At 30.2% G+C, this 22,189-nt stretch overlaps 1 protein-coding gene across 3 annotated transcripts in view; it reads right to left on the bottom strand.

Moving 5' to 3' along the window:
• The window catches only part of LOC148300760 (polypyrimidine tract-binding protein 3-like), a 105,649-nt gene extending 87,012 nt beyond the window's left edge, over positions 1-18,637 (bottom strand). For 2 of the 3 annotated variants that reach the window (XM_088274316.1, XM_088274317.1), the window contains exon 1: positions 18,524-18,621. In XM_088274316.1, coding sequence (XP_088130442.1) covers positions 18,524-18,583 — 60 coding nt within the window. In that variant the 5' untranslated portion in view covers positions 18,584-18,621. Of the gene's footprint in view, positions 1-18,523 lie in introns of all 3 variants that reach the window. The other variant, XM_088274318.1, reaches the window with a different exon arrangement.
• Positions 18,638-22,189: the final 3,552 nt, after the last annotated feature.

Raw genomic sequence — 22,189 nt, 5'->3', positions numbered from 1 at the left:
AATAATTAAATCTGTCCTGACGAAGCGAAGGGTATTTTTCGAAACCGGTAGACACCAAAATCTCGGTGAGTAGTATTAACATTTTTGTAAAAAAATAAATAAGGAAAATCTGTAGTTCTTTAAACTACATAGTCGTGTATACATAATGTTTTTTAAAAGAAAGTATTGAAGTGATTTTTTTATTTTATTGAATTTACCAATAACCAGTCTCAATTAGAATTACCAATAATCATCAATATATCTAATTATCAGTAATTTAGTAAGCAGCTTTAAATAAATTTCTTTACATAGTATTTAGAAATTAATTATGAAAATATGTTCAGAATTTCATGAGAAGAAAATTACTACAAAGCAGACAAAATAAATAAAAAAAACTGAAAGATGAAAACTGAAAATTGAAAGCCTGAAAAAAGGCAACGAAGATAAGGAAAACAGGCTGCACAGCATTATAATTGCAAACTTTAATTATGAGAGTTCTAACGGAGATGAACTGCGTCGGAAGGAAAGCAGTGCAGAAGGAGGTGAAAGAAGATGGAAGAAAAAAGAGAAGACGTTTGATTAAATAATAACAATTCCCGAATAACTCCACGGCGTGCGCTTAGCTCAAATAACAAGTAAGGGAATTTTAATTACATATATGTACCTAACAAAAGTACGTTGAAGTTTCGGCTACGGAAACCGCATGTATGTTAGTTTCTGAGATAAAACGAAGAGTTTCTGTGCAAATATTTCAAGATACGTTAGCGTGTGGAAAGATGCTTTGATATATTACATATTTTGGTAAGTTAACGTTAACGTTTCAATGAACTTTATGAATTGACTGTACGTACAACCGTACGAATAGCGAAAAATCGTTCTACTCAAAGGAATTAATGAACTTTGTAACGAAATGAATTCTTTGAACAAAGGTTTATTATTTAAACGTATTTAATAGTATTTTACATATCATTAAATAATATACATTAATTCATTTAGAAAATATAATTTACGGACTATTGATAAAAAAAAATCGAGAGTATGTCGTAATTTAAGGTTTTATTTTATAAATTCTAGATTTTTTATTCTTTTCTATCAATTTAATTGAAGTTTTATTGTTTACTTATTTGAGATTAAAACATTTTTATGTTTAAAAAAAGGAAGATATCCGTGTTTTAAAATTTGAAAACTTTTTTTAAAGATTTACATTTTTGTGAGACTAAATATGCCATATTTTATAAAAAGGGGTAAAAACTGCTTTAATCAGAAGAGGTATGGGTATTTATTATATCTAGTAAAGATTAACAGTCTCTAATGGTAGATGTTTGTAAACAGAATCATGGGATTGATCATTTATCTAGAAATTCAAAAATTTGAGTAGTATGGTTATAAATAATGGGTAGAATGGTGAATGTTGTACGTGTGTAAAGTGATCACTTAACCAGTCTATAAATACCCAGACTTCCATATTCCTCATCTATGTTGAGTATTTATCCACACTAAAAAAGTTGGGAAGAAAAAAAGTAAGATCATGTTTTGATTCGGCAGTCACTTTGTGGAAAAAATCTATCCATTTTTAATTTATGTTTACTTAGTAATCAATTGTGACCAATGTTTTGATGCATTCAGAATCACATACGGTGTTTGAAAATGATACGGAATGCATGAAAAAACGTGTATAATATAGAATAGATTTTAATAAATAGTGGTATTTACTAAGCACAACTTAAACTCAAAAATTTAAGCGTCTTTTATGTTTGCATATAATTTTAATCTACTTATACATAATTGTTTTCAGGTCCTAATAAAAAAACACACTCAAAATGTTGTTTATGAAACAAAAAATCTTTTGAAAGTTGACGAGAATCAGAAGATCGTCTGCAATAGGTAATAATTATTATGAAATAAACCTGAAACTCATATAAACATATACTTTGTGGTTTCATAAATCCCATCAAATAAACGCTTAGGAGTATATTTAATTTGTTTTATTATTCTGGGTGAGTGTAATAAAATTACCATAACCCTTCTCAAGTGAACTATCACCCGGCGCTAGTAGCGGAGCCGGGGGTTTCATCATCCCCCGTACGTGATGGCGTTAAATGCAATATTAATAACGATATACCCTTATTAGCTTTTTACCTCTTTGATTTATCCATTTAACTTTTTGTCAAATGTTGCGAAAGGTAATTTACGTATGAACAAATATGAGTATAATATAATACAATATTCCCGTGGTTAGTATCACGTACTCTTGAGTTTCTCGATTTGAACCCACTCTACCACAATTTGATACCTATTTCTAATAACGAGCCATTTAGGCTCATAAAAATTATATGTAATTTTTTATAAGTATTTTTGTAAACAATATAAACACATATATTATTTTTTTAAAACAGCCAGCATAGTAGCGTGTTAAGCTACCATGATGGAGGTCCTGGGTTAGATTTCCAGGGGGGGTCAAATAAATTTAAGTCATTTTTTGCTCTAATATTTATTTAATATTATCCTGGACTGGTACCTGAAGCGAAGGGCTGATCACTTTACCTTCATGTGTTAACGATTAAGACGACCTATGTGCAGGTCTCTATGTACTATCAGGTGTGGATAAGGGTTTGAAAAAGAAATAAAATAGTAAAATTATTACTTTTAGATATATATTTAACATCACTATAAAAAATGTTTGCCAATGTTTGTGATTGATAATGATATTGAATGCATCGAAACACGTGTCGCAAGTGATTTTTTAGGAAAAGTGGTATATACCAAGTAAATTTTCAAATAAAATGAATATGTATTACCACAAACTGACTGCTGAATAAATTCATAAATCAATAATGATTTCATACGTATCAAAGGTGTATACAATTTTTTTAAGACGAATGTAGATAGAAGTCTAAGCATTTCAAGGCTTGCGTCATGTTCTAAAAAAACCTCTTGTAAGTATATTAAATTTAAAAAATTACATATTTTTTTATATTTTTACGTTGGCCAACATATTGCCCTAATAAAATTAAAAATCTATAACAAAGCTTCTGCGCGCAGCTTTTCTCTATATACAAGTTTTGAAGGAGAGCAAAAACGTATTCTCGTACACTTATATAAACAAATAATAAATTACAAAGGGTGCTTTTAAGGGGCGGGAAGGGTTTGATCAAATGTTATCAACACCAGATACAATCACAGAGATAAACTGGATAGAGCTTTCGTTGGAAGACAAAGGAAGGGTTAGCCCTCAGGTCGGTTAGCTAAATAGTAACGTCTATGGATCCTCGGGCATTACACGATATTGTGGCACATCAAACGTAACTTTCCATATCCGCAGGATACAGGTGAAAACCCCCTTCATCTCACTATAATATCGCAAATTAAAAGTTATATAAGCTAACAGAGAGCGAATTCAAAATTTTATAATGTAAAAAATTTAATGTTATAATAATAATTTTACAACATTTTGAGTGTGTCCAAATACTTGTTCGCAAAACCTGGATTATCTCCAATTACAGGAGTTATTTTCATATTATTTTTTAACATCTCATCAAAGATGAAGAAGAATATGGAAGTCTGGGCATTTACGGGGCTGACGACCGTCATAGTGAAGTTCTAGTGATTCAAGAACAAGGTTTCTAAATTGGCTCATAAATATAGAACTTCCAAGAATTGGAGTAGTGTGGTTGTCAATAATGGGTAGAATTGGTGAATGTTACACGTGTGTAAAGTGATCACTTAAATGCCCAGACTTCCATATTCTTCTTTATCTTTGATGAGATGTTAAAAAATAATAGAATAATTTTAGATGACTTTTAATTAACTAACCACCACGCCACTTACCGTTAAGGTTGGCAGATATAATAGAACGTCACATCTCATGTCAGTTCACTGAAGCCATCAATGTTTGGATTGGGAAAGCTTTTATTAAGCAGTTGCTAAATACGAGCTTTCTCCATATATTCAAACAGTGAACTCATATGTACAGTGTCATGAGATTAGTAAATACCCAGACGTCCAAATTCTTTTGCATCTATGTTGAGATGTCAATTATGTAAAAATATACAGTATTATGAAATAAGAGTTTTGAACGAAAATTTGGGTAGTGTGATTGTCAATCATGGGTAGAATGGTGAGTGTTTCACGCGGGTAAAAGATTACACCAGCCTATGACATTTAAAAGTCCTGTAAATATTTTAATTTTCATATTCTTCTTAATCTATGTTGAGTGGTCAAAAATGTAAAAAGAAAAAATATTTTTAACCAAAAAAATATTTTAATACCAGAATAAAAGAACACATACGATGTCTAAACAATAATAACTACTCCGAATTGGCCAATCACCTCATAGAATCAAATCACGTCTTCAAGAAAGGCACGGGAGTAAAAATATTAAACACTTATAATAAAGGGTTAAAACTAAATAATATGGACATTTTTTTTACTAGGAAAGCACTTAAAAATAATATCCCTCTAATTAACAACCAAATAAATTTTACATATAGTCCATTGTTTGATTCGACATCGGTTAAACACGATTCGTCAATATCCAATTCGAACCCCCCCACTCCTTTCATCCTACAAGTATATTAGTTGATTCGATTCCAGGTCTAATTTTAATGTACGTTTAACCTCGGCTCGTAACGCATGTCTGTATTGAAAACTATAGTGCATGTTGGTCTTCGGGTCGACCAAAAATCGCATGTGTTAGACATTTTGTGTAGTTTTGAGTGGTGTAAATGGTGCTATGGTGGTGAAGGGTTTGCAAGCTGTGTTAGTGATTGTCCTGACGAAGAGACGGGTACGTCTCGAAACCGGTAGACGTAAAAATCTCGGTGAGTGGTTATAAACTAATTTTTTTAACATTTTTGAAAAAAAAATTTATGTAAAAATGACTAACCACAAAGTAAATGCTTTAAATATTAATAATATTGAGAATAAAAAAATATTTTTTCTTACATTCCTTTATGGAAAGAAGTGGCTAGAATAAGTGCAACAAGTTCACGGAATTTATCAACAAGTAGGGACTAATAGCAACAAGTTACTCGCATGACTACGGTCTATTATGTCGCGCGGACAGAACGTAGAATAACCCAACTTAAAACGTATCGGTGTACGTTTAAAATAATTCGGGAATTTTTATTGCATTTATTTAATGAAGTTTTATGCTCGTGAAAACTAGCTGATTTTGAATATTGATGTCGAAGAAGTAGCACATGTAAGATTTTAAATTCACAGACTTCCAAACTCTTCTTAATTTACATCAAGACGTTAAATAAATGTTTGAAATTTTAAAAGTACAAATGTCTAGTTCATAAATATAAAAGGTAATATTTTTAACGAAATTAAAGAATATACATACATTGTTTTATTTAAAAACTTTACAAAGGAAATCAGCTTTTTTTAAAGCACTGTTTATTAGTACTTTTCCTCTCATGTACATATTAAACCCTAATGATGACAAGGTTCTTATCGAAACGGATTGGAGAGAAAAAGAGATGTTGTTTTATTTAATACAGTTTATAAATTGTGCCACAAAGTCTCAACGAAGAACATTCAAGAAAGTTTATATAGCGAATGGTAGATGATTCAATTTCTTTTTTAGTTCGATGAACGTCAATATCGTTTATCCTTTATTACTTAACGACATACATTGTGTCCAGTCGGGAGCTTATTGCAGCTTTATATTGTTATTGCAATTTCTTGGAAAGCTTTCGTTCTCTGAAATTGTCTTGTCGACTTGATAGTACGAGAGTACATACTCTGCAGCTGACCGTAGGCTTTGAAAAATCTCATTTGCCATAAGAGCACCTGCATTGCCTGCGCTAACCCCATAGCGTCAACCGCCCTTAATGCGTTCTACGTGGTCGCCGGGAAAATAGCCCCTTCCATGAGGTAAATGCCTGTCATTCTGCAGGAAATTCATTACCTCCCCACAGATAATGGCTCTTCTGTTCCGCGTTATCGAATAAAGATTATGTTTCATTACCTCCGCTTATTTATTTGTCAGGGATGACAATTATTTATATCATATTTTCAATTCCATTTGTAAATTGACTTGCATGTCTTGATATATGATGTATAATGTGATTTTATATGTTAATAAAATATATTTAATTTAGTTTGGTGACTGTCGGTAAGGCAGATCTCGCAATTGTCGATAGAGCAAGACATCAGATGAGAAAACAATATGGATTTCGGAGAAGAAAATAGTATGGAAGATTAATTTAAATGCTATAATAATATAATTATATGTTAAAGAATTAACTTTAATTATCGTTTCTTTGATTACAGGTGAGTTTTGGTTACATAATTGTTTAATACCAAAACTATGATACGAGATATAACTTAAAACTAATATTATAAAAATCTTTGATCACAGAGCAACATATTTCAGTTTATTATTTCATACTTGAAAGCAAAATATCACTTCGTTATATATATAGTATGATTTTACATATATATATATGTACATATATATATATATATATATATATATATATATATATATATATATATATATATATATATATATATATATATATATATATATATATATATATATATATATGTATGTACATATATATATACATATATATTTATATATATATATATATATATATATATATATATATATATATATATATATATATATATATATATATATATATATATATACATATATATATATATATATATAAATATATATATACATATATATATATATATATATATATATATATATATATATATATATATATATATATATATATATATATATATATATGTATATATATATATACATATATATTTATATATATATATATATAAATATGTATATATATATATATATATATATATATATATATATATATATATATGTATATATATATATATATATATATATATATATATATATATATATATATATATATATATATATATATATATATATATTGAATAATTTTACAAATGATTTTATATATTTTTTTGTTTTCATGGTTTATACTTTGATTGGACGATTATTTTAACCAACTGCTTCATTGGCAGTTTATCTGGGCTTTTTGTATTTATTTTTTGTAGTTTTAATTATATGATAAAGAAAATAAAACAACCATTTTAAAAAGCAAGAGACTTTGTAGACAAAGAAGACAAGTTCTGCGAACGTATTTACTATTTACTCTGCGTACAAACAATTCGAAAATAACTAAAATTTACCAAATTAAAATGTTTTTTCTCCCTTTCAAGTGGGATTGGTAGGATTTAAGCTATTGAAATATTTATCGAATTCGTGGAATTTAAAGAAGATTAATGTTTCCACAAATATATTCTATTAAATGAATATTTAGACGTATTTATTAAAATTTACTTAAATACTACGCACGACTTTCAATTATCCTATAGAAAAAAATAGATGTTGAATAAATAATATATTTTGTTTCAAAAATTTCTAAATAAATATACATGTGTAAGCAATAATATACCAGCAAGATGAAAAAAGGTCACATATAATAAAGGATTTTTTTTGTTGTTTTTTCTAAAACTAACTAACTAACCATCACGCCGTTTCCCCGCAGGGGTAGGCAGAGAGAATAGAACGCCACACCACTCTGTCTTTGCAAACATTCTTCGCCTCTTCCACGTTCATGCATCTCCTCATCCATACCCGCCGATTGTTACGACTCCTAACCTGACCACTTTCAAGTATTTGGCATACCTGATCGTGCCATGTTTTTCTCGGTCTTCCTCTGCTCTTTTTTCCACTTACATTCGCCTCATAAATTTGTTTTACCGTTCTTTCCTCACTCATTCGTTCTACATGTCCAAACCATCTCAACACACCTTTCTTAATTTTATCGATAGTGCTCATCTCAGCTTTGCATTCCTTCCTTATTTCACTATTCGCACATCTATCATACATCGTTTTGTTAAACATTCTTCTGAGAGATCGCATTTCGACTGCATTCAGTTTACTTTCATCTTTCTTTTGCCAACTCCATGTTTCACTCATTATTGTAATTTAGAGTATATTGTAGTTATGTGATGATTTTTTTTAAAGTGTGCTTATATTACATTTAATACAAACTTACCAAAACTTAATTTACATCATTAAATCTTCTAACAATATACATATATCGCTCACTCCTTTCAAGAACGTCATAAATCAAAAATCGTCAATTTTCAGTTGTGCATGTTTTCGGAATGCCCACAAAATGTCCTATATCCCAGCAAAAGCAACATATTTTTAACTTAATATTTACCCGCTACAGGGCAGAAAGTATTGTTTTTGCATTTTGAAGAAAGGGTATTGTATAATAATTTTTTAAAATTTACTAAATATTTTTCAAATGGAGAAAAAACCTTCAGGTTTTAACTAAAAAGTTCTGTTGCACAGTAAAAAGTTCAGTAAGTGGCTTGATATTTATTTTTAATACATTGTATTATATTTTTTAACTTTAAAAACGTTCTCCTGAAAAATCAAGTATTTTGATTTATGACGTTCTTGAAAGGAGTGAGCGATATGTCTTCCAATTTTCCCTGACTCTTTTCATTCTTCATACGTTCAGATATCTCATCATACATTCTTAAACTTTTATACATTAAACAATTGTGAGACTCTTTTTTCTATAAAATGATTATTCGTCTTATAAGTCTTATTTAATAATTATTTATAGTAACATATTTATGGTAGTATTTATTTTTAACTAATCGAGTATATTTATTTATTATTCTAATTTATAATATTAAGGCAATTCATGGCATAAAAATTCAATTCAAGTCATATTATTTATAACAGTCTCTTTATTCTAGGTTATCTAGAAAAAGAGACTGTTGAGTTCTTCTCTCATTTTCTCCAATCTTATATTTATTTTTCTTAAGCACTATTCTCATAGCTTTATAATGAAGAATTTCCAATACAATATTTTCAATTAGTTTAATTTTTATTGATGAAATAAATAAAACTGATAAACATGTAATCCCCTAGCATTTCCGTTTGCGGTTACGTACATTCCGCCTGGAATATCGTTGAAAATCGAATGAAAGCTTTTGCCATCGTTGCTGTTGCATTGTCCGGCCGCTATAGTCATTCTTGTGTAACGCGACGAGCTTTCCTGAAAGCCGCACAATAACTGAACCACATCAAAGGACTTCCAAGAATAGTCCATTATCCTTACCCAGGTTCCAACAACATTCCCCTAATATGCAGCTCTATTTTTATTTAAATTCTACCATTCTTATTGAACCGTTTTCTGCTGTACCTCTTCCTTTAAAATACTATCATATATATATATATATATATATATATATATATATATATATATATATATATATATATATATATATATATATATATATATATATATATATATATATATATATATATATATATATATATATATATATATATATATATATATATATATATATATATATATATATATATATATATATATATATATATATATATATATATATATATATATATATATATATATATATATATATATATAGTCCATTATCCTTACCCAGGTTCCAACAACATTCCCCTAATATGCAGCTCTATTTTTATTTAAATTCTACCATTCTTATTGAACCGTTTTCTGCTGTACCTCTTCCTTTAAAATACTATCATATATATATATATATAAATATATATATATATATATATATATATATATATATATATATATATATATATATATATATATATATATATATATATATATATATATATATATATATATATATATATATATATATATATATATATATATATATATATATATATATATATATATATATATATATATATATATATATATATATATATATATATATATGTATATATATATATATATATATATAAATAAATCCCATGCAGGCTTGTCCGTCTTTGGGATGTAAAGGTTTGAGTATTAAGCTACCGTACTGTAGGTCCCAGGTTCGATTTCCATGGGGGTGAAAATAAATATTAGTGATTTTACACTTGTGGATTCGGCATTAATTTTGTGGAGTTTTACTTTTCACCTGTAGATAAAAACATCTAAACTAGTCTAAACTAGTTTTCTAAACTAGTCGTGTATAATGAAATAAAACTCCTTAAGTGTTTAATTATAAAAAAAAATATATATATAGCTCACTCCTGTCAAGAACGTCATTAATCAAAAATCGACAATTTTCAGTTGTGCATGTTTTCGGAATGCCCAGAAAATGTACTATATCCCAGTAAAATAGGCATATTTTAAACTAAATATTTACCCGCTAAAGGGCAGAATGTGTTATTTTTGCATTTTGAAGACAAGGTATTGTACTATTAATTTATTAAATATATTAAATATTTTTCAAATGGAGAAAAACCCTTCAGGTTTTACTTAAAAAGATCTGTTACACGGTAAAAAGCTCAATAAGTGGCTTGATATTTATTTTTAACACATTGTATTATATTTTTAAACTTTCAAAACGATCTCCTGAAAAATCAAGTTTTATTGATTCAAAGTGTTGTAAATTGGCCGCATATTGTTTCTGGTGAGTAATTGCCATGAGATATAATATTGATAATAATCAAGAAGCAAGCAAGATCGGAAAGTGTTGGACTTAATAAAAGTTTTCGATGGAGAATGGCGGCGACGGAAGCTAATCAGAGAGTTAATCTCCAGCGTTCACCGCTAAAGTATTAATATACTTCCGGATCTAAGGCTCGAGAATTTGAGGGGAGGAAATGGCAGCAGTCACCTACCCAAAAAGGAAAGATTATCGCAATAAGAGCATTCGAAAAAAGCCAATAAAAAAGAGTTTCTGCTCAATAAAAAGGCTTCTTCATCTCACCAATAGATGTCTCTAGTGAAAATTCTAGCGATTCAACTAGTTCGAAAAATTCTATTGTACGATGTTTTGATCATGTATATATAGATTCCAAGAATTTAACTAGTGTGGTTGTCAATTGTTGGTGAATGCTATACGTGTGTAAAGTAATCACTTAAAGTACATAAGTGTGTAAAGTAAGCCAGCCTATGACGGTCGTTAATATCCAGACCTCCGTATCCTTTTTTAATTAATATATTACTTATCAATGTTGCGATGTCAAATATATATATATATATATATATATATATATATATATATATATATATATATATATATATATATATATATATATATATATATATATATATATATATATATATATATATATATATATATATATATATATATATATATATATATATATATTATTTATATATATATATATATATATATATATATATATATTATTTATATATATATATATATATATATATATATATATATATATATATATATATATATATATATATATATATATATATATATATATATATATATATATATATATATATATATATATATATATATATATATATATATATATATATATATATATATATATATATATATATATATATATATATATATATATATATATACAGTGGGTGGCCATATTATTAGGGACACTTCGAATTTCCTGTAATTTTCATTATTAAATGAATTTAATGAGCAAATAATTTGGGTTTTTTAATATTTTTTTATTGATTGGGGTGCTTTATTTAGAATTAAGAAACTATGTTATCATAGATTTAATAATACCAATTTATTTTTATCATAAAAAGTGATTATTCAACAATTTCGGAAAAATCTTAATTTTTAGTAATAACACCCTTTGCTGCGATTACAACCTCCAAACGTCAGGGCATACTTTTTAATGCAGATTTTTGCATTGTGCCAGAGATCAGGGTTATTATGCTATACTCTGATAAGAGTTTCTATCATTTACCGCTTGGTGGTGATGACTTCTTTAGCAATCTCACGTTTCGTTAGTTCCCAAAGGTTTTCAATGGGGTTCATATCCAGCTAATTCCCCGGGTAAGGCAAAACACAGATGTTTTTTTCAGCCAAGAATGTGATAACACTCCTGGCTTTATGACACAATACCGAGTCATGCATTAACACACACTCTTCATCGCCAGGGAACCATTCTTGAGCCTCGGCTGGAGTCGACTTTTCAGTACTCGCTGGTACTGGTCTTGCCTCATGGTCCCTTCCATGATAAAGAGGCATCCCATACCCTTAAATGAGATAACGTACCACAACATTATGCTAACAGGGTGTTTTTAACTATCTCCACAAGGCAGTCTGGGTTGAATTTTTCTCCTGGGCCACGTTGGAAAAATGAAGTTTTTCCCACCAAAATTTTAAATGTTGACTTGTCCAAGAAGCAGACCTGTAATGTATTACCATAATTGCAAAAATACATATATTTTTTATCTTCTTAATTTATTATACTAATACAAGCCATAAATATTCAAATCCAGTCCGAAACAGTTACATTCTGGTGTTCTTTGGCCCATAGGAGTCGTTTTTTCTTCATGCCTCAGTCAGGCGTAGTTTTTTAGTTGGACGTCGACCCATTAGATTTATTTCAACTAACCGTCTCTGAACTGTCCTTAAGGATACGTTGATTCCTTCATCGTTTATCAACAGAAATCAACAACAATTAGACAATCAACAGACTTTTTACGATTTTGGAAATAGATGTCCCTGATTTTATGGGCACCACGCGGAGTTGTGATGCTTTTTCTGCCTTTTTTTCCGACGCGGGCTGATTCTAGACGCAGGTTTTTATCAATTTTTCTTTATATCCGATGAACTCCTGACTTCGAAACATCTGTAAGTTCTGCTTTTTATCTCTAGAAATATGTGGAACGAAGTAGTAAGGTTATAACTTCCCTACATTTTCTCGGAGATATGTTTGAAGACTTGCCCATACTTAAATTGAGAATATTATGGTTCAGTTCAATCTAAATTGAATTTTATTTAAAAATTAGTTGAAATTAACTTATTGAATTAGCAAAACTAATAAATTATTAAACAACACTTACGTTTTTATGGTTTTGAACTCAAAAAACTTACACAAAAATGTTTTAAAAAATATTAACTGAGCTCACACCAATATCATTTTTCACTAATCAACATCCAAATGAAAAAAAACTTACTTTTTTGATATTTCACAGTATTGATACATCTTCAAAACAATAATTATGATACCAGCAACAAAAATACATAAGAAAAAATAATTATAACTAATTAATTTGACCAAAAAATTCATTTAAACTTGAAAATTACAAAAAAGTACAAGTGTCCCTAATAATTTGGCCACCCACTGTATATATATATATATATATATATATATATATATATATATATATATATATATATATATATATATGTATATATATATATATATATATATATATATGTATATATATATATATATATATATATATATATATATATATATATATATATATATATATATATATATATATATATATATATATATATATATATATATATATATATATATATATATATATATATATATATATATATATATATATATATATGTATGAAAAGTTCTAAAAGAAATGTAAATTTAGTTTTACTTCTATTTCTTCTCAAATAAACATTGTTAGTAGAAGTTTGATAACTAATTAAAATATATCAATCACTCATATAACAATAGTGTATAAATCCCAAAAAAACATTAAATTTTGTTGGTTATTTCGTTCATGTGCGATAGAAAGCTGAGTTTGCGGTGTGAGTGTGTCCAAATACTGGTTCACACATGATTATTTCCAATTATAGGAGTTAGTTTTCATATTATTTTTTGACATCTCACCAATAGATGTCTCTAGTGAAGTTCTAGTGATTCAAGAACAATGTTTCAAAATTGGTTCATATAAATAGAACTACCAGGAGTTTGATTGTCAATAATGGGTAGAATTGGTGAATGTTACACGTGTGTAAAGTGATTACTGAAACCAGCCTATGACGGTCGTCAGCCCTGTAAATGCCCAGACTTCCATATTCTTCTTCATCTTTGATAAGATGTCAAAAAATAAAGCCAATCTGTTATATACAATAGGGTGCTTTTAAACAAAGTTATATTTGGTATTTTAAATACCCAACACTTATATTATTATACCACAGAACAAGGTTGTTCCGCAAACCATAGCGCATGTTGGTCCTCGGGTCGACTAAAATCGCATGTGATCAACATTTTTTGATTAAGTGTGTGAATACTATGGTGGTGACGGGTATATTATTTGCATACTGTTATAGTGATTATCCTTAAGAAGTGACGGGTACGTCTCGAAAGCGGTAGACATTAAAATCTCGAAATATTACGCACATTTTTGTACAAAAATATAAAAGTAAAAATGAATAACCACAAAGTAAATGCTTTTGATGTAAATAATATTGTATTACTAGTTATAAATTATTAAAAAAAAATTATAATTGTATATTTTTTTTCAAAACTTAGCATCTACTGTGAAAATTACTTAATTAAGTAAATTTTCACAGTAAATGCAATGTTTTGGCCAGTTAAAAACACTAAGAATATTGCAACGAGGTGTTTTTAAATGAAATAAAAAAGGTAGTTGTACACATTACGCTTCAAATATTGTAGAAAAGTGAAACAGGTTCTAGGTGTTTTCATTCGAAAAATATACTCAAAGACCCGAGCGATTGAAATGATTATTTTAAAGCCGGCAGAGTGAATGCGACATCTTGTTAAGGGTAGTATTGACAGTCGTTATGTCTCCAATCTCAAGTTTGGACTAGCGAAGTGGAAATGTCCGCTTTCCACAGTTTGTATCCCGCAGATAGCGGCTGCCAGGTATCCGGAGAACATAAACAAGTAGAGCTCCGCTCACCCTCTGTATGAAGACAAGAGTGACGTCAAAGCGATCTGCTAAAGTAGAGTGAAACCTTTCATAACGAGCAATTCACATAAAGAGCACCTCTTATAACGAGTAATTCACATAACGAGTAATTAACATAACGAGCACCTCTCATAACGAGAAAATAGGAAATAGTTACTCCATTAACGAGTATTTATCTCGCATAACGAGTTACAAGTTACAGGCAAGTCCTTTCTTCATGACATTCACATGTGAGTCGAGACTTCCTCGCTGGGATTCGATGTAGATAACAACGATATTAAAGAGCTTGTGAAAGAGCACAGCCACGAGCTGACCACCGAATAGCTTGTAGAGTTGCATCCTGTTTCACAGCAAAAAAAATATGGAGGAGAGCTTTTTAATGAAGGAGGAGGACTTAGTAGAGCAACAATCTTCTAACACAAGAGAAATGCTGAAAGTATGGGAAACTGTTGTATCGTACATTAAGAAGCAACACCCTAATAAGGGGTGGCTATTCATGCTCCAAATTTATTAAACGATAATAATGTGACACATTTTCGACTAATGTTGAAGCGTCGACAAAAATAAATGCCTTTAGACAGTTTTCTAGTTAAAAAGGATAAACTATTTGTCATAAATTCACATTTTTACCAACGTCTTTTTTTCAAATCGAAAATTGTTTTCCAAGTTGTTACACTCTTTAAACATTAGTAAGTTATTTTTTTAATTAACGCTTTGGAAATATGTAAAAAAATTAGTATTTTTTTGCCATGGAACGCATTATCGTGTTTTACAATGATTTCTATGGGAAAAAATGTCGCTGGACGAGTGTTTTGTTTAACAAGTAAGATGCTGGAACGAATAATGTTCGTTATAAGAGGTTCCATTGTATATCTGTGTACCGCAGGGCCTACATTTCCGACAACTGACAAATATAATGATATTTAAACACGCTCATTTATCCCGAAACATCAAACAGGATTATTAAAAGGAGAGAGTGCTCGGTATACCCACATAATAAAGGCAGGACCCCGAAGGGAAAAATCATAAAATACAAAAATAAACAACGGAAAACTCTCGAAAAGCCCTACGTTTGAGATGTACCTATCCCCGTTGTCGAGTCTCCCTGACGTAAGACAGCATCCCCGTATGAATAATCATAAAAGCTTTTAGAAACGCTTGACCCATCACGAGCACACAAGTACCGCCGATTTCGAATGGATATCCAGCCCTGTCATAGGTTGGAAGGAAAAGGTATTGTACGGGTATGAGTACCGACTTGAACGGAATATTTCAAAGAATATCGGGGAAAAGTAATGGCGCATTTTGAAGAAAAGGAGATCGTATGAGATTAAAGAAATCTCGAGACATCTTGTCTACCTAATTACTGGAAACCATTTCAATCATAAGAGTTCGAAAAAAATATCGTTGGACAGATTAATTTGATATAAAAACCAGATAAATTAAATCAAATAATAATCTTCAATAAGTTTTCCTATATCTCTGTAATTTTAAAGTATTTTAATTAAATGATTAGGCAGTCACTTTGTGGTAGTAATTATTTACATTTTTAACTTAAGTTTACCTTGTAAATTTAAAAACTACTATTTAATAAAATCAATTGTGATATGTGTTTTAATATCATCAGACATATTGAAACGGTACAAAAACCAGATAAATGAAATCTAATAATAATATTTCAATAGGTTTACCTATATCTCAGTAATTTTTTAAAGTATTTTCATTTATGAATTCGGCGGTCACTTTGTGGTAAAATCTATCCATTTTCAATTAATACAAGTGAAACATTAATTAAAAACTAAAAAACATATATTATCTCAACGTGACTCATATAAATACACTATATGTTAATGTCATATCCTTTATATTCAATATAAATAGTCGACAAATAAAAGGATGATTTAATAATATTAACTTAAGTTTTACTTGGTAAATACCACTTTTTCTTAAAATCTATTGGGATACCAACGTATTTCGATGCTTTCTGCATCATTTGTATTGAAATACGTGTTACAATAGATTTTTTTAAATGTAGAAATTACAAAGTAAAACTAAAGTCCTAAAAATAACTTTTAAACTGATGTATATTGTGGTCCGCCTCCGTAGTGTAATGGTCAGCACGCTCGGATACCGTTCTGGAGGTCCCGGGTTCGATTCCCAGGGAGGTCAAATAAATATAACTGATTTTTTCACTGCAATATTTATTCAATATAACCCTGGACTGGTACCTGAAGCGGGGGGCTGATCACCTTTCCTTTATGTGTAAACGATCAAGATAACACTGTGTTCATATGAAGCAGTGCCCTATGCACCATCGGGGTGGGGATAAGGGTTTAATCATTATTTTTTATTTATCTTCATTAAAACTCATCAGTCAAAGTATTAGGTGTAGCGTCGAATGATACGCGCGTTGCTCAATAATATGCTGAATAAACAAATCAGATCAACGTGACCTGAAGCGGAGGGCTGATCACATTTCTTTCATGTGTTTACGATCAAGATAACACTGCGTTTATATGATGCAGTGCCCTATGCATCATTGGGATGCGGATAAGGGTTTGAATGAAATATTGTGGTAAACATTGGAAAACCGAGAACTAGCTGTATAATTTATTGATTCGGCATTAACTTTGTGGAATGACATGTTGATTATTTTATTAAAATTAAACACTTGAATATACCACTTAAGTGAGTTTGATTTATATTTACGACTAGTTTCGAAAACATACAGATGAAAACATTTGTAAGTTTTCGAAACTAGTCGCATATACAGATAAATCTTATTAAAGTGGTATATTCAAGTGTTTAATGTTAATAAGAGAACTAGCTGTATGCAAACTAAAAACTTATGAGACAGCTTTATGAAAGCATGTATTTATTATTTATTTATTTATTATTTATCGTTAGATATGTTGGAAGGATATCAAAATCTTGATATTTTGAGGGAAGACTGCTCTAGGGGGTCGGCATATGTATGCTGAATAAATATGTCGGATTTCCCTTATCCAGTGTATCGTCACGGCGGCACGTGTGAGGGATACAAGATTGATATCGTTTCAAGTTCAGTGAAGCACAAACAAACCTTTTGAGTCATCTCTCACGGGTTCGGCCCGCAACAGCTGGCTACCTCGGCGTACGTTTGCACAAAGACAACAATTCTAATTACCGAACGACTGCTTTGGAATGACTAGACTTAATTTACAACATTTTGATTGTGTCCAAATACTTGTTCACACAATCTGGATTGTCTCCAATTACAGGAGTTATTTTCATATTATTTTTTGACATCTCATCAAAGATGAAGAAAAATATGGAAGTCTGGGCATTTACGGCACTGACGACCGTCAGCCCCATAAATGCCCGACTGAGGTGCCTGCTGCTGCCTTAATTTCCATCGTGTGGGGATCTTCCTCTCCCTCTCTTTCCCTCCAGGCTACCGATCACAACTAGTTGCTCCAGGCTATCCTGGAAGAATCCGTCGCGTACAGATATTGGCCAGAGTCAAGCCATCCAAGCGTAGTTCCTGGTGAATGGACTTATTGGTGCGTCTAGCTGTCCATGGAATTCGGAGCATGCGCCTCCAACACCACATTTCGAAGGCATTAATTTTTCTCCTTTCTGTTGCTTTTATGGTCCATGTTTCAGCAGCATAGATAAAAATGGAGTAGACCAAGCTCCTGACAAGCTTCATCTTGGTGTTGTTACTCGCACCCCGGTCTTTCCAGATTTTGTCTAGCTTAGACATGGAAAGTACCACGATAAATTATTTGATAGTAAACTTGAATGGAAGTCACCTTTTTGGTGGCCGAGTCCTGGTTGTTGTTGTCCGGGTGGTGGGGGGCCGCAGGCGCCATCACTGTTACTCCGCTTTGGGAAAGCAGCTCGTCTGATCCTCTCTGAAACAACAAGGAAATTACTATCAAATCTGCAATCAGAATCGGAAGAAGCTGTATATCCAGCAGTGGAGGACAAAGACAAGGAGGCAAAAGCTTATTTTCGTCTCACCAATAGATGTCTCTTATGAAGTTCTAGAGATTCAAGAACAATGTTTAGAAAATGGATCATCATTATGTAGAACTTTCAAGAATTTGATAAGTGTGGTTGTCAATATTGGTATATGTAGTTGGTGTTAGTTATAGGAGTTAGTTTTCATATTATTTTTGACATCTCACCAATTGACGTCTCTAGTGAAATTCTAGTGATTCAAGAACAATGTTTCAAAATTGGTTCATATAAATAGAACTACCAGGAGTTTGATTGTCAATAATGGGTAGAATTGGTGAATGTTACACGTGTGTAAAGCGATCACTTAAACCAGCCTATGACGATCGTCAGCCCCGTAAATGCCCAGACTTCCATATTCTTTTTCATCTTGGCCGAGATGTCAAAAGTAATATGTACGTTATTATCTCTGGTGTACGCAAAGCGGCAATATGAGCGAAAATTAAATGTTTTCTCCCACCGAAATGCGAACACAATGTAAAACAAATCCGTTGCGAACACATAGGAGAACAGGAGGAGAGGAGGAAATAATAATGTGGCGTGGCTGGCACCTGATGCGGGCACATCCGTCTTCCTGCCTAATGCGGCCCGGCGCACAACAGGTAGCTAATACGGCGCCCACACTACCCCGCGCCGTGCAGTCGTTAGGGCGTCATTATTGCAAGGGCTGCGAGTCGCAATACCCTTTTAAAAACTAACAGGCAGAGAAAGAGAGTAGAACGCCATACCAATATGGATGTCCAAACTCAAAACACAGTAAGGGACATTGTTTTTAAAGACGTTTTTGCATTTTAGGACTAAGTAGATTCTACTAAGTCCAAAAATGCAAAAAGTTTAATAAAAAGTCCTTTACTGTGTTTTAAGTTTGGACTACCGAATTCGACTTCGTCTCTTCTGATCTCCTCATATCGCTTTCTCCTTTCAACAACGTCACATATAAAAAAACATGATTTTTCAGGAGATCGTTTTTAAAGTTTAAAAATATAATTAAATGTATTAAAAATAAATGTCAAGCCACTTATTGACCTTTTTTTCATGCAACAGATCTTTTAAGGTAAAACCTGAAGTTTTTTTTCACAATTTATATAATATTAAGTACATTTAAAAGAAATAATTAAACGATACCTTTTCTTCAAAATGCAAAAACAACACTTTCTGCCCTATCGGGTAAATATTAAGTGTAAAATATCGGGTAAATATGACGCTTTTGCTGGGATATGGAACATTATCGGGTAAATATTCAGTGTAAAATATCGGGTAAATATGACGCTTTTGCTGGGATATGGAACATTTTTTGGGCATTCCTAAAACATGCACAAATGAAAATTGAAGATTTTTGATATATGACGTTGTTGAAAGGTGTGGGCGATATATATGTACTTCACATAAATCATTTGAATTTCAAATCATTTGAAGTAATAAATTAACCCTGAAGAGGGCAACAGGTTGTTGCCGAAACTAGTTGGTTAAATAAAAATGTGAGTGGATCAGAACACAAAGTATTTTTATTTCTCGAAATAATATATCAAGATGATCCACAAAGTTAATGCTTTCAATATTCAAAACATTTGAATTTCATTTGAAAACTTTTTAGCAGAAGGTTTGAGTTTTATTAAACATAATTACGATTACATATATCACGAAAATTTCCAGTGTTTCAAATAAAAGTCATTGAAATAAGCTTTTAATTTATTTTATTTCGTAAAATATTAATAAAAAATACGTATTTTAAAAGTTTTTAAAAAGTTGTTTTGTTTTTGGAAATACGCACATTAAACTGTTTTTTTAAATAACGGGAAAACGTATTAGACTGAAGGAAAACATCCATTCATTTTGTAGGAAAATGCAAATATATAATTAAATATGGTCATATTATAAGCTTAAATAAAAAAAAATAAAAGGGGATTTTCTAGCATTTCTCAAGTATGTGAATATAATTCAGGATTTGGTCCTCACATACAAATGAAAGAGTTTTTGCTTAATAAAAAGCTTGTTTCGAGTCTGATCAATATGTTTAGAAGTTCCAAGAATTTCAGTAGTGTGGTTGTCAATCGTTGGTAGAATTGGTGAATGTTACACGTATGATCACTTAAACCAGCCTATGACGGCTGTATCTTTAAGCGGAAAATATTACTTCTGGTGTTATTCTCGGTTATGTCCACATGCTACTCTCTATCTGATTATTATAATTTTTTTTCTACCTGTCCATACACAGCCATGTAGGTATATACTCGTATGTATATGTATGTGTGTGTCTGTGTATGTAATAACTTTTTAAATATATTTTTAATGTAATAGTTGATGTAAATTGTTTTGAACATAAAAGAAAAAAATAACTAATGATTAAATCAATGTTGACGTGTCAAAAAATAATGCTAATACATAAGTTTAATTTATATTTGAAGCATTAAATTTGTGATTTTCCATTTTATAATAAAAAAGTAACTTTGTTTTAAAATCACTACAAATATTTTATTATAAATTAATTATAATGTCTACCGGTTTCGAAACTAACCGCTTCTTTATCGAGACTGATTAATACAGAAAAAATAATCAGTCTTGATAAAGAAGCGGTTAGCTTCGAAACCGGTAGACATTATAATTAAGTTATAATTAAATTGTTACAGTGATTTTAAAACAAAGTTACAATTTTATTATACAAATAGATAAGTTCTAAATAATGGTTACCGATTCGAAACAAGTCGATCGCGTACGACGACAACTCTATTATGTAACCCTTGTAAATGTAAATATTTCCCCCGCACGTCTTCGAAGGGGTGAAGACGTAAAACACACCCCGCCTAGCGGTCGAGGACACTACACACATCAAATTCCTATTACATTTTTATGAAAAATAAATTGAAATAAAAAAGGTTCTCGGCGATGAAACGTAGGTTGTGGGTAGAATGATATACACGTACGGGGATGTCGCGACGAATATGTTTGGGGAAAAAAACGATTATTCAGCTTGACAATTATATTACCCGACTTTAGCAAACACCCTTATTTATTACAATATATTTTGAATAATGTTAACACACAAAAGATTATTTTTTATCATAGAAATAAATGTGAAAACTTTGAAGATTTTTTTTTTATGATATCTTAACAACTATAAGAAAAATTCCCCTTAGCCGTCCAAGAAAAATTAATGAATTCCTGTTCATTGGTTTTTACCTTTGATTGATAAATGTTAGCGATCAAGATTACGCTGCTTCTATACTATGCAGTGCCCTATGCACCAGTAGTGTGGATAAAGGATAAGGGAGGGAAGAAGATTTTTACATTTTTGACATCTCAGCATAATCAGAAAAATTCCCCTTCACTGTCCAAGAACAACAAATAAATTGGTACCTTTTATTTTAAAATGTTGGTTAGAAGATGAATTGAATATTAAAATAAATATTAGTGATTTTTCAGTTTAATATTTATGTAATATGACCTTGGACTGGTACCAT

The sequence above is a fragment of the Brachycentrus maculatus genome, unplaced genomic scaffold, assembly GCF_059751285.1.
Source record: "Brachycentrus maculatus isolate JH-2025_06_01 unplaced genomic scaffold, ASM5975128v1 h1tg000657l, whole genome shotgun sequence".
NCBI classification, from domain to species: Eukaryota; Metazoa; Arthropoda; class Insecta; order Trichoptera; family Brachycentridae; genus Brachycentrus; species Brachycentrus maculatus.
This window is presented reverse-complemented; position numbering and strand designations above follow the sequence as displayed.